Here is a 17930-nt window from a genome sequence, read left to right as displayed (position 1 = left end):
TATTGTAACCTCATGATCTTCATCAAGATTTATATGCCTGTCTCTATCCCTCTTACCTCACCCTTCATCCCAGCACCCTTTCAAACTTCCAACTCCCTCTCCTCTAGACCAACTCTGTTGATCATCTCAACAAGTGGCTTCTTTTAGACAAAAGAGTAAAGGGTTTATGGGGATCAGGCAGGAGAGTGGAGTTAAGGCCATAATCAGATCAGCCATGATCTTAATGAATGCCAGAGCAGGCTCGAGGGGCCAAATGGCCTACTCCTGCTCCTGTTTTTTATGCTCTCAACACCTGCAGATGCCGGATTAATTCTCACCTTTGTCATTCTTTGCCATATAACCAGCTTCATTAGCTACTGCGAAATCTGGCTTGGCCATCTCAAATGGTATTCTCTCTCCTTTTATTAGCCAAAATTTTCTTGCTTTCCAGGATAATACCCTCTGAACCAAGCATCTCATCACTCAACTACCATTGCATAGATCAATGCTGGTCATTGACAACCTCTCTCTTCTGAAGTATCATATTTGCCCGTTAAGCAAAAACCCATTATTCTTCTTCTTGAACAGTTCACCCTGAATCTCTCTGGTCTCAAACTACTGCTCCCTCCTTTCGAAGGTGATTAAGCAAACTGTACTTAAGTTTTCTCATCACTTCCTACTCGAGTTTCTCCAGCTGAGTTTCTACTCTGCTCCTAACACTGAGACTGCCCTACTTCTACATTATCCTTTATAGTGTGATTCACTCTCTGTCCTTGACCTTTCTGTGGCATTTGTTACAGTTGATAATTCCATCTTCTTCCACACTCGACCTGTCCTTTCTTCACTCTATCGCTAATGATCCCAATGCATTTGCTCAACTCCAATAGTTTCCTTTCCCATACTGTCACTTTAATTTCACTCAGCTCTTTATCCTTGGTCCCTTCTACTATTAAATACAGTCATTTGGCATCATACATGATCATGGAATCAGCTTCTATATGTATGCTAAAGATAACCAATTCCACCTCTCAGTCTTCATCCTTGATTCCATAATCCTGTCCAACTGCCTAACTAATATTAAAGTCAAAATCAGCAAGACTAAAGTCATCCTGCTCTGCTCCCAACTGGAATCTTGTATGACTGGTACTGATTCCATCATCCTCCCCAGCTGCTTGAATCTACAAGTGTGCACCCTCAATGTCCAAGTCGACAGCCAACTGACTTTCAATTCATCTGATCTTCATCAAGATCACTTACTTCCACCTCTGAAATGTTGCCTGCCAGCGCACCCTTCACTACTGAAACCCTCCCTGAGGGCTCACCTCATCCAACTCAAACCTACACAAATTTCAAATCATCTTGAATTCTGGGTTCATATTCCAACCCATATTTAAAACCTGTGTTCTCAGTTAACCTTGCCCTACTCTTCAAAGTCTTTGTTTTGTTCATTTTTTTCCTGAGTCCTTGGGACACTTTATTGCATGAAAGGCATTGTACAAATGGAAGCTGCATTACAGCAAGTACAGGTAAAGGGCTTTTAATTATGAATGTCTGGACAACACCTAACCAAAGTAAAAAGAGCGAGGGAGAAAGACAATAACAAGCAAAGTAAATGATGCAAGAGTATACAGAATTATGGAACAGGTCAATTCTCTGTTATTCAGTTCCCTCAATCTTGGTTGCTGTATCTGGTTATACAAAGTGGAAAAATTCAGAAACTATGTAGACTCACTGATCCGAGGTATTCAAGGAGTGAGTAAGCCTCCTGCTCCCTCCTCTACTTCCCACAGAGATGAAGTCTTACATTGTTCCTACAATAATTTGCAAGTGGGAATACAGACTTGAACTGTAGTCAGAGATGCTGGTATTCTTCAATATTAATTCTACTTAATTTGAGCTTTAAAATGGTATTACTATTGGTTGTGAAATGAACTGCTACACAAATATTGTAACTGATGCTGTATACCACAGGACACTCAAACATCTACACTTAGAAAAGCGTAAGATAGTTAAGTGTGAAGGATGCAAGCATGTTGGTTAACTGCAAGAAAATCAGAAAGTCTCAGATTAAGCGGTTGGCCGTTTAGGACTGAGAAGAGGAGAAATTTCTTCACTCAAAGTGTTGTGAATCTTTGGAGTTCTGTCCCCCAAAGTTCTGTGGATGCTCAGCTGTTGAGTATATTCAAGATCGAGGTTGATAGATTTTTTGTACTGAGCGAATTAAAGGGATATGGGGATAGTGCAGAAAGGTAGAGTTGAGGTAGAAGATCAGCCGTGACCATGTTGAATGATGGAGCAGGCGCAAAGGGTCAACTGGCCTTCTCCAGCTCCTATTTCTTATGTTATGTTCATAAAGAGATGCAACACGTTTTAAGAAATATTTGAAGGAAAAAGATCACAAAATTTTAAAAAATCAATTCTAATTTAAAAAATATAGAAATCTCAAGCCATGATTTTAACCAGTTCCATTATTTACTCCAAGATCACAGTGCACCATTTGTATTCAGAAAGCTGTTGAAAAAACCTTGTGGGAAAGAAGATTGGACAAAAATGATAATTGAAGTGTCCTTCACTAGTAAAGAATCAAATTTCCATTCTCAAGAATATACGCCGAGATAATTTCCTCAGCTCAAAATGTGGTGCAGATACTCTATAATGGTTCACTGGCCCCATTTTAAATTCAGCTCCCCAAGTGCATTACCTCACGCTTCTCCAGACTGAATTCCATTTGCCACTTTTCTGCCCACTCAAACCAAACTCAACTCTCATTCTGGAGTCTACAGCTATCCTCTTCACTATCAACTACACAGCCAATTTTTGTGGTATCAGCAAATTTCCCAAACATGCCTCCCACATTTAAGTCCAAATCATTAATATATACCACAAACAGCAAGGGTCCCAACAGTGAGCTCTGTGGAATGCCACTGGAAACCACTTTCCATTCACAAAAACATCCAGTGACTACTATCCTTTGTTTCCTATCCCTGAGCCAATTTTGGATCCAAGCTGCCACATTTACCTGTATCCCATGGGCTTTCATTTTTCTGACCAGTCTGCTGTGCAGGCCCCAACTCAGATCCCTGAGGGACACCACTAGTCACATCCTGCCAATCAGAGTACTTACCCATTATCCCCACTCTTTGTCGCCTACCACTCAACCAACTTCCTAACCATGTCAATAATTTGCCCTCAACTCCATGGGCTTCTACCTTAGTTAATAGTCTGTTATGTGGGACTTTATCAAATGCCTTCTGGAAGTCCATATAAATAACATCCATAGACATGCCCCTGTCCACTACCTTAGTCACCTCTTCAAAAAATTCAATGAGATTTGTCAGGCATGACCTTCCCATCATAAATCCATGCTGGCTGTCCCTGATTAACTGAAATTTTTCTAGGTGTTCAGGCACCCTATCCTTGATTATAGACTCCAGCAACTTCCCCACCACAGATGTCAGGCTAACTGGTTCGTAATTTCCTTTGTTTCCCCTTTCACCCTTCTTAAAAAGTGGAGTGACATGTGCAGCTTTCCAATCCAGAGGGACCACTCCTGAATCTAGGGAACTCTGAAAGACTATAGTTAGGGCATCTACAATGTTATCCCCTACTTCCTGTAACACCCTCGGATGGAAAGAGTCAGGAGCTGGGGATTTCTCACTCTTCAGTTCCATTAATTTCCTTGTTACTGCTGTTTTACTTACGTTAATTGTATTAAGTCCCTGTCCCCTATTGGCTATTAATTTTTTCAGGACTTCCGGCAAGTTATCCTCCTTTTCAACTATAAATACTGAGGCAACGTAATTGTTCAACATGTCTGCCATTTCCCCATTATCAATGACAATATCTCCATTTTCAGCTTTTAGTGGGCCTACATTGCTCTTGACCACCCACTTTCCCTTTACGTAACTATAAAATTTCTTCTTATTGATTTTGATGTTCCTTGCAAGTTTCCTTTCATAATCCCTATTAGTAGCTCTTATAAGCTGCTTTGTGACCCTTTGCTGGTCTTTGTATCTATCCCATTCGGCCGGATCTGTGCTGCGTTTTGCATTTTTGTAAGCCCTTTGTTTTATGCTATCCCGAATCTCTTTAGTTGTCCATGGCTGTTTTTTCTGTGAAGTGGAGCCTTTTCCTCTCAGGGGTATATACCCGCTCTGTATTTTGTTAAATGTTTCTTTAAATATTCTCCACTGTTCTTCAGTCATTTGACCTATTAACAGATCTACCCAGTTTACCGTGGACAGTCTCTGTCTCATCCCGGTAAAGTCAGACTTACCCAAGCCTAGAATTCTAGTAGCTGATTCGCGCTTTTCACTTTCAAACGCTACCTTGAAGTCAATCATGTTGTGATCACTATTTGATAAATATTCACGCATAGTTAGGCTACTAATTAAAATTGGCTCATTACTCATAACTAAATCTAATATTGCCTGTCCCCTTGTTACATCTAGGACATATTGCTGTAGGAAAATATCCCAGACACATTCCAGAAATTCACTACCTTTCTGACAGGTGTAATGTGTAATCTATGTGTAAGTTAAAATCTCCCATTAATACTATTCTGCCTTTGTTACACACTTGCCTAATTTGTGCATTTATACAATCTAACACCTCAGAACTGCTACCAGGGGGTCTATACACAACACCTATTACAGTTTTAGATTCTTTTCTGTTCCTCAGTTCCACCCATAAGGTCTCCACTGGATGCTTTTCCCTCATTATATCCTCCCTTACCAATGAAGTGATATTATTTCTAATCAGTAAGGCTACTCCACCCCCTCTTCCATTTTCCCTGTCCCTCCTGCAAACTTTATAACCAGGTATATTTAGTTCCCAGTCCCGACCATCCTACAGCCACGTCTCTGCAATGGCCACCACATCATAATCTTCCATTTGAATTTGCGCCTGCAGCTCATCTAGTTTATTCCTTACACTCCGTGCATTTGTATATAGAATTCTTATTTGGACTATACCCCCTAATATTGATATATAGTTTTTGCACTCAGATATTTGTATACATATTTGTTCTCCTACCTCCCTCTCACTATTTGGGGGTCTATAGTACACTCCTAGTAGTGTGGCTGCCCCTTTTTTATTTCTGATCTCGACCCATATGGCCTCACTTGATGATTCATTTAGCATATCATCTCTCCTCACAGCTGTTATTGATTTCTTAACCAATAATGCTATACCCCCTCCTTTTTTTTTTTATCTCCCTCTCTGTCTCTATCCTGCCTGATTACTCCATATCCGGGGATGTTGAGCTGCCATTCTTGCCCCTCTTTAAGCCAAGTTTCCGTTATAGTAATGATATCGTGTTGCCAAGTGGCTATCCGTGCCCTCAGCTCATCGGCTTTATTTAATCCACTCCTAGCATTTAAATAAATACCTTTTAACACTGCCAAATTCCTGAGCTGCACACTTTTTAACCTTTGCTTCTTCCGTCTTTCAGAGTCACTCGCTAATTTTCTGCCTTCTGTTCCCTGCCCTGAAATTATCCCCTCTGAGACTGCCCTCAGGTTCCCATCCCCCTGCCAAACTAGTTTAAACCATCCCCCACAGCACGAGCAAACCTTCCTGCAAGGATATTCATCCGAGTCCTGTTCAGGTGTCGACCGTCTGGCTTGTACAGGTCCCACCTTACCCAGAACCGGTCCCAATGCCCCAGAAATCTGAAGCCCTCACTCCTGCATCATCTCTCAAGCCAAGCATTCATCTGGTGTATTCTCCTATTTCTACACTCACTAGCAAGTGGCCTTGTCCTGTTTGCTAACCTCTTTCCTAACTCCCTAAACTCAGCCTGCAGGATCTCATCCCTCTTTCTTCCTAAATTGTTGGTACTAACGCGGACCCTCACCCTCCAGAATGCCCTGTAGCCGCTTAGTGATATCCATGACCCTTGCACCAGGGAGGCAACATACCATCCTGGAATCATGTCTGTGACCACAGAAACGCCTATCTGTTCCTGGAACTACAGAATCCCCTACCACTATTGCTCTCTTGTAATTTTTCCTTCCGCCCTGCACAGCTGAGCCAACATGGTGCTCTGGTCTTGACTCTCACTGCACTCTCCAGAGGAACCCTCTGTCCCATCGGTACTCAGAAGTGACTACCTGTTAGAAATTAGGATGCTCTCCCGAGACTCCTGCACTACCTGCCTTGACCTTCTTGTCTGTCTAGCAGCCACCCAGTCCCTCTCTGCCTGTGCTCGCTTAAGCTCCGGGGTGACTTCCTCCTGAAAGGTGCTGTCCATGTAGTTCCCTGCCTCACGGATGCACCACAGTCACTCCAGCCACCACTCGAGTTCTGAAACCCAGAGCTCAAGTTTCTACAGCCGGTGACACTTCCTGCAGATTTGTCCGTCAAGGACACGTGGTGCGTCCAACACTTAGCACATACCACAGGAGGCATATCCAACTTGTCCGAGCTGCCCTGCCATTACTTAGCTTTACAAACTTGTTATTGCTAATGTAATAAGTAGAATAACTGACCAATTACTTGCCAATCAGCTTCTTCCCCTGTACCATGGAAGCTGAAAAGGCAGAAAAGACTCCAAAGAGCATCTCCTTCCCCTAGTCAGTGAAATCCCTCACACACCAACTTGCAGCCTCACACCCTGTCCAAACAGCACTATTCTAATTAATTATTAATAAATTACGCTAACTAAAACCTTAGTCGTACCAACCTTACCACATGCAAGGTAGCTATTTGAGGGTTTTTTTTTTAAATAACTTTTTTTCTCTGATTTTTTAAAGCTATAACAGCTGTTACTTGCCAACCAATCAACTTACAGATTTCCCATGATGTCACTGTTTTTGTTTCACTTTTCAACCCAGCACGCGCCGACATAGCGAGAGAGACTGCCGACTGCTGCTCCGATCTCCCAGGTAAGTAAGGGCTTCAGCCCCGGTCTGGATTTATAGCTCCCGTTATGGATCTGCCTCCTCCCAGGTCCACCGACTGCTGCCCCAGTCGTCCAGGTAGGTGTGGGCCTTGAAACCGGTCTGGATCTATAGCTGCTGCTCTGGATCCACCTCCTTCCAGATCCGCTGACTGCAGCTTCGGTCTCCCAGGTAGGTGTGGGCCTCGATCCCCGGTCTGGATTTATAGCTCCCGCTCTGGATCCGCCGGACATATATTACCATTGATAACATGCAAGTTTGTTTTGCTCCCCCCAACGCCCCGCTCCAGCACCCCAACATCCCACGTAAAGGATTAATAATCTTGCAATTAAGTTTTACTTCAGAAACACGTCCTGAAATTACTCCCCTTGGCATTCAGGGAAAACAGTGATGATAGGCAGGATACAGAACAATGTGCACATCGTTCATCTTGTTTTCCAAATCAGTTGCATTTTAGATTGTTTTTATGATCTGAAGCACACTCACCGAAATGCAGACTGAAAGCTCCTGGCCAAGATGTTAATGATTGGAGTGGAAACAATCTCAGAGAACTAGCACAAGAAGAACAGTGTCATGGGCATTAATGATTGATGTCTCTGTATTGCCGTCCATGGGGCTATCAAGTTTGACACTGCAGATTAGCTTTGTACCTTCTGATCTAGTGGAATGGGAATATTATTCTCAAGTGTCCAGTGATTTTGATTTGGCCTTCTGTTATTAAATAGATATTAACATACAAAACAAGGATAACAAAATGAAGGGTCCGAAGAAGGGTCACTGACCCGAAACGTTAACTCTGCTTCTCTTTCCACAGATGCTGTCAGACCTGCTGAGTGGTTCCAGCATTTCTTGTTTTTATAACAAAATGACATCAGGCTCATCAATGCTCACCTTATCCATTAAACGGGTAACCGCTTGGACTGCCCTCTTCAATTGCCATAATACTGGCTTTTGGGAGATGAAATAAATCTGTGGCTAAATTCTTTAAAAACTCTGGGAAATTCCTCCCCAACTCCATAATAAAGCAAGCACCATTTTTATCAATGATGTATCGCTAGACAAACATAACTAACCTACACACCCAATGTAGAAATCTACCTAGTCTGGACGTTCAGGGATAGTCATGAGTAGCATCATATCTCCGTTCTTGATTATTTTGTATTTGGAATATGGAGCAAAAGTAACCCTTCATAAACTGAAATGGCATTACACTCCTTTCCCCAACTTAGCCTTCCCCCCAACCACTCCACTATACAGTGTATGTTTGGATGGGAGGTGGTAGAGAATTGATCAGATACATAGCAATCTTTAGAGTATTATCATTCTGAACTAAGGGTATCAACCATTATTTTAGGTGAATGGGACATCATCAAATTTCAAGTATCTAACTACATGCTAAAAATCTAAATAATGCTTCTTGAATCAAAAACAGAATTCTCTACACCATTTTCAATGCCTGTTTTGTCACTACTTTCTAATTGTGCTGTCTAGATTTTAGTCACATGCTCACATGTAATGGTAACTGAGCTGACCAAACGCATGCCTGAAAAATGTGCTATAAACCCATCGAATATTCTAGAGCTATACTGCAAGTTGCAGCAGAATCTTTTCCACAATAGCCCCAACTCTCTCTTGCTAGTAATGCTACATCAATTCTCCCACAACAGGAGGTGGACCAGTGGGTTACATTGTTTAAACAATGACCAGATGGGGCGCATTGCAACATACAAATTTACACTACTTAAAAATAAATCAACCTTATTAATAAAAGGCAAATTTACCATTTTATATAGAAAGATGCATGACAGTATCCTCTTAAAAAAATTAGAATTCAGTGTGGCTCTTTCACAATGGAAAGTGGCCCCACCAGACAAAGTTAAAGAATCACAGCAGAATTCTATAGCATTGATAGATAGCAGTCATTATATATTATAACTAGCATCAAAACTTCAGTTTTGCCAACATAAGAATACACAATAAAGTTTACTTTAAAAAGTTATTAACGTAAGCACTTTCATACAATATAAGTACCAGGAATTCAACAATTTCATTATGTTGTAGGGGAGACTGGCATAGGGAACCATGGGATACTTGGCATAACTTAGGTCCCTGTAACTTGAGAAAGCTTGCCTGCTAGACACGTGAATTATATGAACACCTAATTAGAAAGTCACGAGCTCAGGAGGGAGACACCTGAATCCTATGAATAGCCTAAGAATCCTATGAATAGAGTAATCAAGAGGTTGATGAGGTGAATAATATAACCAAGGCAGTATGAGATCAGGGAAGGCAATAGATGGGAGATGATGTAATTATGAAACAGTTCATCAAATAAACGTCCTGTAAAACTGTATAAAATGACTACTGGAACAATGTACTAGCAGAACCCCTACAATCATTTGAGAGAGTAGGACTTCTTGCATGCTTGTAAATAAAGATCGGGTACCGGGGCAAGCCCTCACCCTTACATTTGGCATAATCAGCAGGATACACCGTATCGGGACCAGGACAGTGAGGAGACCAATCAAGGGTTGAGTACCTTTTATTTTTTACCATTCATAGTTAGGAAAGGTCTAGCTCACAGTCGAGGGACTGGTACTTTAAGTTGGTATCAAAGAACCAACACCTGGAGACCCGCGTGCCGAGCGATCAAAGCGCGTGCCAGGGTAGTGGGTCGCGACTTGAAAACCATGTAGAGAGCCGCGCTGAGAAAGCCGCAACACAAAGCCACATAGTAGGTGAAGCCACGCAGGGGATTTAGAGGTATGCCAAAGGTCGTTACCGCGCAGGAGACCACACTGAAAGAGATCGCAAAGCAGACCTTCACAGGAGGTCAAGTTGCGCAGGGGATTTAAAGTGTATCCCGTAGGTCCGTATACCGCGTAGGGGATTTAAAGGGCAGCCCGCAGGTCAATACCGCCCAGGGCATTTAAAGGGTATCCCGCAGGTCAATACCCCTCTGGCAGACGACATCCTGACAGAATGACCAATAGTGCAGAAGACGTAGATTGGGGACCAGAGGGGTCCCTTACCAGGTTTCTAGCAGACGAGAACTTGACCAGTAAAATGAAAAAAGTTGGGTGGAAATCTAATGACCCCCCCAGAAGTACAAAGGGCATGGTGGAAGGGCTAAAAGAAAGGTCGGAAGGATAAGGCAATTATGATCAGAATTAATTCTTATCAGTGACTCTGCTGGAGAGTCTATAAACATTTCCAAAAGCAGAAACAAATTAACAGCCAGTCCAGAAACAAGTCCAGAGATAGAAACAAGTTTCAGGAAACAACAGGTAGAAATTACATTGGAAGTACCACAGTCGTCTAAAATGCCGTTGAAAGGACAAAAGAAGAAAAACTTGTGTGTGTGTAAGTCTATGATAGTGTTTTGTCTGTGTGTGTGTGTGTGTGTGTGTGTGTAAGTCTATGATAGTGTTTGGTCTCTGTGTGTGTTCAGAAATTGTTGTATGGTAAATGTGAATGTGTGTGAAGCATTGAGTGAAGTTGTATTAAATTGGTGCAAGTTAAAAGAAGCTACGATAAAGAGGAATGTTTAAGTTATTAGAAAGCTGTCGGTGAGGCAGAACATCGGTGATGCAGGGGTCCACATGTGAAGACAGATAAATTAAAGCAGTCTGGCTGTTGGTGTATAAGTCTAAGTGTAAGCAGCAGGAGGAAAAGCGTAGACTGTTGGAGTTAAAATTGAGTAAATTAAGGAAAAAGAAGGAAGATAGGTGTGCCATAGTTGACAGGGCAAAGAGTCAATTACAGAAAGAAAGAGATAAACGAGAGGATGAACGACCCAGATATATAGAAGAGACAACTCAGTGGACCAGGAAAGTGGAGTTCCTGAAGGCATATTGTGCAGATATATCAAGGGAAAAGGAAAAGAAGGAGGCAGACGACAGATTGTTGAAGCAGAGGTGTAGTGAAGCTGAACAGGAGTGAGATTTACTCAGCCCTACCAGAGGAAGGAAGAATGGCTCGAGGCACCCGGGATGAAGTGAAGACTTGGGTAGCTTGGGCTATGGGCCTCAGAAAAAGGGACACATATCAGCTAGTTCAGAATACTCGTCAAAGAATGGCTGTGAAAGGCTGCTGCATAACCTCTTGGAGTTTGTCTGCTTGTGAGAGTTTATCTTTTTCCTTTAGTTTCTAATTATAGTTGTTGCAAGACATTTGAAGAAGGGAGAATTGGGATTGTTGACTTAATTGATTTATTTCTGTTTCACTTCAGTATCAGCGTCAGTATCACCCACTGTAGTTCTAACTTTATAATCCCTATTCTATCTGTATGCAGTTACTTGTTGGATTAAGTTCTATTCAAGTTATTTGCTATTAAATTGTCTAACCAACATGAAAGTTGACTGCAGGTTCCCATTTTGGATAATCTGTTCATGATTTGTATCCTGAACGAGAGAGGTTGTTAGATTCCATTAAGTGTACATGAGCAACATTGGCTAGCTTCATGGCTGAACTGCACAGTCAGATTCACTGATTCAATTGTAACTCTTAATTTAAAAAAATGGAATTTCTAGAATAGTTGTGTAGAGCCAGTCGGTATTTATTAATGAATTACAGCTGTTAGCTATAATGAGCTTGCTGACTTTAAATCATATTGAGCAAAGCAATGTTTAAATGGAATTTTAATTTAGATTTGAATTGAACCAACATGCTAGCAAAACACTAAAGAACCAGGGGCATCCAAACCCTTCTCAGGGTAGAGAATACAGAGATTATGGGAGATAGCAACTGGCCAAAGTACTACCTCGTACCCAAATATGCGACCCAGAGAGATTCCCTCCTTATGGGATCTCGCTAGCTGGGTGTAGGGAATAATGTTGTCTGTCCACATCCCGTAGGAATAGGGAAGAGAGCCGCACATAGTTTTAATATCACCCCAATTGTACCCTTGAAAATTCCAGCACCTGCCATGAACCGACACAGGTGGCACATCGTGGAGAAGGGGAATACTGTGTGACCACCAGCGAACCTTAATACCAGTACAGTAACATCAACTGCCCAGTGATCAACTCGAGTTCCTGCATCCACCCCCGAGCCCCAACAAAAATCGGACATTCAGCATTAACTCACATCCGGCCTCCCTCTAGAGAGTGGATGAGCATAACTGATGATCTAACGGAGGACTTTTTGAGATACCTGCTTCCCGATGGGAAGTGAATCCCTAAACTGCTGGAATATCTACTGAAGGTAAGGGAAGTGGCCCGGACAGCAATGAAGCAGTATCACCGAATCCAACAGGAGGTCAACCAACTGGAAGAGGATGTGGAAGCTGAACTGGAGGATGCATCGTGGTTGGAGGTGGTTTGGGACTGGGGTATTAGGATGGACGTTTAACCCTGGATTAGAATTGATTCCCCCTGTACTGGTAGCGGTGTAGTTGCTAATTGCTATCGGACTTATGGTTGAATGTTGTACCCTGGCACCTAAATTGAGATGTTAGACGTAATTTAACCACCAGTCTGGCCAACAGTGACGGAGCGAGGAGCACTTAGCGTAGTTGGCCATCTTGCTAGGAGCCTAGGGCCAAAAGGGGGGACTGAAGTGGTGTACCCCGGGAGTACTGTAGGCTTGACTAAAATTGCTGTAATTCATGTAGAATAATACAAAGTATCAATCCCAGACTATGCCTGGTCAATAGGACACAGGCAAAGTCGCAAGAGGATGCTAGGGAAGGATCCGAAGCTCATCAAAACCAGTAGGATCCCTGGATTATTCGACGGACAAAGGATCCTAGCGTAATGACTATCTTGGGCCAGGTGCTGGCCAAGGGCCAAAAGGGGGTCTGTATGGGAGACTGGCATCGGGAACCATGGGATACTTGGCGTAACTTAGGTCCCTGTAACTTGAGAAAGCTTGCCTGCTAGACACACAAATTATATGAATACCTGATCAGAAGGAAACAAGCTCAGGAGGGAGACAACCGAATCCTATGAATTGGGTAATCAAGAGGTTGACGAGGTGAATAATATAACCAAGGCAGGATGAGATCAGGGAAGGCAATAAATGGGAGATGATGTAATTAAGAAACAAGTAAACCTCCTGTAAAACTGTATAAAATGACTACTGGAACAATGTACTAGCAGAACCCCTACAATTATTTGTGAGTGTAGGACTTCTCCTTGCATGCTCGTAAATAAAGATCACTCATTTGTACAAGACATCTGACTCTCGAGGCATTTTTGGGTATTGGGGCAAGTCCTCACCCTTACACCGTAAATAGTGATGGCTGCTTGTGAGAAACTTTAACCTAACCAAAGAAAATTTTGTAACTTCTTGTTTTTATACATAAGTTTACATTTTTTTCAAATTTGACAGATCAGGAAACACCTCTACTGTAGATGGAAAGAAAGGGATAAATTGATATAGGAGAGAATGATAAAATGCACAATGCAAGATTGTAAAACTTTTGTGTAGTGTGTGTACCTACACCACATTTATGAAAAAAACTTACAAAGAAACCAAATGACTAGAGTTTATTTTATTGCTTTAGTAGTTGTCAGTAAAATGCTGGAATCTATTATAAGGAAGGTTTAACCATGCACTCTCAAAATCATACGAAAGGGAAATCGTGTTTGACAAACTTAAGAGTTTTTTGAGGATGTAGCTAGTAAGGTAAATAAGGGAGAAACAGTGAATGCAGTACACTTGGACTTCCAAAAGACATTCGATAAGGTTCCACACAAAAGGCTAATTTGCAAGATAAGGGCACATGGAGTTGAGGGTGGATAGAGGACTGGTTAATGAACAGGATGCAGAGAGTAGGGATAAATGGGGCATTTTCAAGTTGGCAGGTTGTAACTGGTGGAGTGCCACAATGATCAGAGCCTCAGCTATTAACAATCTATATTAATGACCTAGACGAAGAGACTGAGAGCAATGTATCTACATTTGCTGATGATACAAAGCTAGGTGGGAATGTTAAGCTGTGAGGAGGACACAGAGAGGTTGCAAAGAGAAATAGGCAGGTTAAGTGAATGGGCAGCAAGGTGGCAGATGGAGTATAATGTGGGGAAGAAAGAGATTATTCGCTTTGGTCATAAGAACAAAAAAGCAGAATTTTTTTTTTTAAAGGTGTGAATCTTCTAAATCTTGATATTCAGAGAGACTTGGGTTTTTTTTATTCTTTCATGGGATGTAGGCGTCACTGGCAAGGTCGGAATTTGCTGCCCAACCCTAATTACCCTTGACAGCCGAGTGGTTTGCTCGGCCATTTCAGAGGGCAGTTAAGAGTCAACCACATCACTGTGGGTCTGGAGTCACATGTAGACCAGGTAAGGATGGAAGATTTCCTTCCCTAAAGGACACTGGAGAACCAGATGGGTTTTTACGACAATCGACAACAGTTTCATGGCACCATTACTGAGACTAGCTTTCAATTGCAGATTTTTATTAATTAATTGAATTTAAACTCCACCAGCTGCCGTGGTGGGACTTGAACCTGTGTGCCCAGGGCATTACCCAGGCCTCTAGATTACTAGTGCAGTGACAATAACATTACACCACCGTCTCCACCCGCACAAGGAACACAAAAAGTTAGCAAGCAGGTACAGCAAACAATTAGGAAGGCAAATGACATGTTGGCCGTTATTGCAAGGCAACTGAGTACAAGAATAAGAAAGTCTTGCTACAATTGTACAAGGCTTTGGTGAGACCACATCTGGAGTACTGTGTACAGTTTTGGTCTCCATTCCTAAGGAAGGATATACTTGCACTGGAGGCAGTACAGCAAAGGTTCACTAGATTGGTTCCTGAGATGAGTGGGTTGTCCTATGATGACAGGCTGAGTAAATGGGCCTTTGCTCTTTGGAGTTTAGGAGAATGAGAGGTGATCTCATTGAAACATGCCGTAAGGGCTTGACAGGGTAGACACAGGTCGTTTCCCCTAGCTGGGGAATCTAGAACATGGGGACACTGTCTCAGGATCAGGGGTCGATAATTTAGGACTGAGATTAGGATAAACATCTTCACTCAAAGGGTTGCAAATATGTGGAAATCTCTACCCCAGAGGGTTGTGGATGCTCCATCATTGAGTATATTTAAGGCTGCGATAGACAGATTTTTGGTCTCTCAGGGAATCAAGGGATATGGAGTGCGGGCAGGAAAGTGGAGTTGAGACAGATCATCAACCATGATCGTATAGAATGGTGGAGCAGGCTCGAGGGGCCATATAGTCTACAACTGCTCCTATTCCTTATGTTCTTATCTTTATAGCTTCTGACACACTAATTCTTACATTACGCATTCAGGGGTGGAAGGGCAGGGGATCATTATCTACAATAGCATATAAAAGCTGTTGCCAAAGATTATAAAAACAAATAGTGAACCTTCCTTGAGTTCATGCACAAAATCAGTTTCCCTTCACATTAGTGAGTTAAGAGCAGGCAGGAGCAACTTGAGTTAAGAATCCCAGCTGAAACTGTTGTCCCCACCTTTTTATGTTGAGTAATATTTCCACAGGATGAAGCTTCAGCTAACCTTTCTTTCCCTCCCTCCCCCGACCTTCCTCCACTGATGAGAGCTTTCCTCCCACACACTTATTTTCATAGGAAATTCATCCCCCTTTTCCTCTCCTAACATAAGTAGTTTGAAAATCTCCCATCATATGGACGAAATGCAGGGTGAGAAAAAGCAGCTACTTTCATGAATGTAAAATTACCACATGAAATAGCAGATCACAGAACAGTGCAAAACAACACCTATTTGGCAGTCTCACACATCTTATGCAAAGCACAGAGGATTCTGAGGCACTCTATTCATATTGCCGGACAAAAAGTCTCACATATTTAATTCACACACGTTTGAAGAACTTGACAATGGTAATCCCATACTAATTGCATTTCTAAATTATACTCACCTCCTCTGAGACAGAGTCTGATGGTGCAGGTCTTGGAACAGAGAGCCCTGGTAGAGACACATTGGACAGGCGTCTTTTCCTCACTCCGCTGCAGTTGTTTGGAATTTTGAAGGCACACCGTTTGTGATAGTTCAGCCCACATCCTGTCCAGGATTAGGGATTGATGGTTAGGGAAGAAAAATAAATTGGTTAGTTTACCTATGAAAGCCGAACTTGAGAAGTCATTTTGCTATGTTAATCTCAGATTATGCTGAGGCAATTTAGACAGAGCTATTCCTCAACAGTGTTATAGTGAAACTCTAACAAAATGCAGACTGAGGCAGCTAGTTCATGTGTCATTCATGCTGCAGCTATTCTGCCACTTTTACATCAATGCACAGTGGTCTGCAGGTGCTCACTGAGTTGACAGTAGCAACAGAATTCAAATATCCAATTTGATTTCAAGCATGCTGAAGCCAATGGATTTGACACCATCTAGGAAGCAGTCTCACGCTGCTTTAAGTTTACACCAGTTACAGTATAACTTCAGTTGCATTTTAAAGGTGCCCAGATGGTCCACCAGACTGCTTGGCTATCTTTCAGCTATTGTATGGAATGTTTTTAATGATACATCAAGCACAGATCCTGCCCATCTCTCCTAACAAATCCTGAACAAATATTTTGCTTCTGTCTTCACTATTGAGGATACAAAAAACATTCCAGTAATAGCTGTAAATCAGAAGGTGGAAGGAAGAGAGGAACTCGGTGAAATTACAATCACCAGGGAAGTGGTACTGAGCAAACTGATGGAGCTGCAGGCTGGCAGGTCCCTGGGTCCTGATAGATTTCATCCTAGGGTCTTAAAAGAGGTGGTTAATGCGGTAGTAGATGCGTTGATGTTAATTTTTCAAAATTCGCTAGATTCTGGAAAGGTTCCATTCGACTGGAAAGGAGCAAATATAACCCCTGTATTCAAGAAGGGGGGAGGGGGCAACAGAAAACAAGTAACTATAGGCCAGATGGCTTTATGTCTGTCATGGGGAAGGTATTAAAATCAATCATTAAGGAGGCTATAGCTGGGCACTTGGAAAAACTCAAGGCAATCAGGATTAGTCAGCATGGTTTTGTGAAAGGGAAATCATGTTTATCCAATTTATTGGAGTTCTTTGAAGGAGTAACGTGTGCTGTGGATAAAGGGGAGCCTGTTGACATACTGCACTTGAATTTCCAGAAGGCATTTGGCAAGGTGCCATGTTATTGCGCAAAGTAGGAGTGCATGGTGCAGAGGGTAACATATTAGCATAGATAGAAGATTGGCTGGCTGGCAGAAAACAGAGAGTATGCATAAATGGGTCCTTTTCGGATTGGCAGGATGTGACAAGTGGAGTCCCGCAGAGGTCTGTGCTGGGGCCTCAACATTTTACAATTTATATTAATGACTTAGATGAGGGGAGCAAAGGCATGGTAGTTAAATTTGCAGATGACACAAAGATAGGTAAGGAAAGTATGTTGTGAAGAGAACATAGGGAGGTTGCAGACTGATAGATTTTTGCCCACTCACTCAACCTATCAGATGGAGGATAATGTGGGAAAATGTGAAGTTGTTCACTTCGGCATGAAGAATTAAAAAAGCGTATTACTTAAATGGAGAATGTCTGCAGAATTCAGATGTGGGAAGGGATCTAGGTGTTCTAGTGCATGGGTCACAAAAAGTTAGTATGCAGGTACAGCATGTAATAAAGGCGGCTAATGGAATGCTATCCTTTATAACGAGAGGAATTGAAAATAAAAGTAAGGATGTTATGCTTCAGTTATACACAGCATTAGTGAGACCAAATCTTGAATACTATGTACAGTTTTGGTCTCCTTATTTAAGGAAGGCTGTAAATGCGTTGGAGACGGTTCAGAGGAGGTTGACTAGATTGATACCTGGAATGAGCGGGTTGTCTTATGGAGGAAAGGTTGGACAGACTGGGCTCGTTTTCACTGGAGTTTAGAGGAGTGAGGGGAGATTTGATTGACGTTTATAAGATCCTGAACGGTCTTGACAAGGTGGATGTGGAAAGGATGTTTCCTCTTGTGGGTAAGTCCAGAACTAGGGGGCACTGTTTTAAAATTAGGGATCACCTTTTTAGGACAGAGATGAGATGAGGAGAATTTTTTTCTTTCAGAGGGATGTGCGACTTTGGAACTCTCTG

At 42.2% G+C, this 17930-nt stretch overlaps 1 protein-coding gene across 1 annotated transcript in view; it reads right to left on the bottom strand.

Moving 5' to 3' along the window:
- prkd3 (protein kinase D3) overlaps nucleotides 1-17930 on the bottom strand; it is a 351854-nt gene that overhangs the window by 100134 nt on the left and 233790 nt on the right. The window contains exon 5 of the mRNA XM_068045311.1: nucleotides 15754-15896. Coding sequence (XP_067901412.1) covers nucleotides 15754-15896 — 143 coding nt within the window. The remainder of the gene's footprint in view (nucleotides 1-15753; nucleotides 15897-17930) is intronic.

Source organism: Heterodontus francisci, chromosome 13 (genome assembly GCF_036365525.1).
Source record: "Heterodontus francisci isolate sHetFra1 chromosome 13, sHetFra1.hap1, whole genome shotgun sequence".
Lineage (NCBI taxonomy): Eukaryota > Metazoa > Chordata > Chondrichthyes > Heterodontiformes > Heterodontidae > Heterodontus > Heterodontus francisci.
This window is presented reverse-complemented; position numbering and strand designations above follow the sequence as displayed.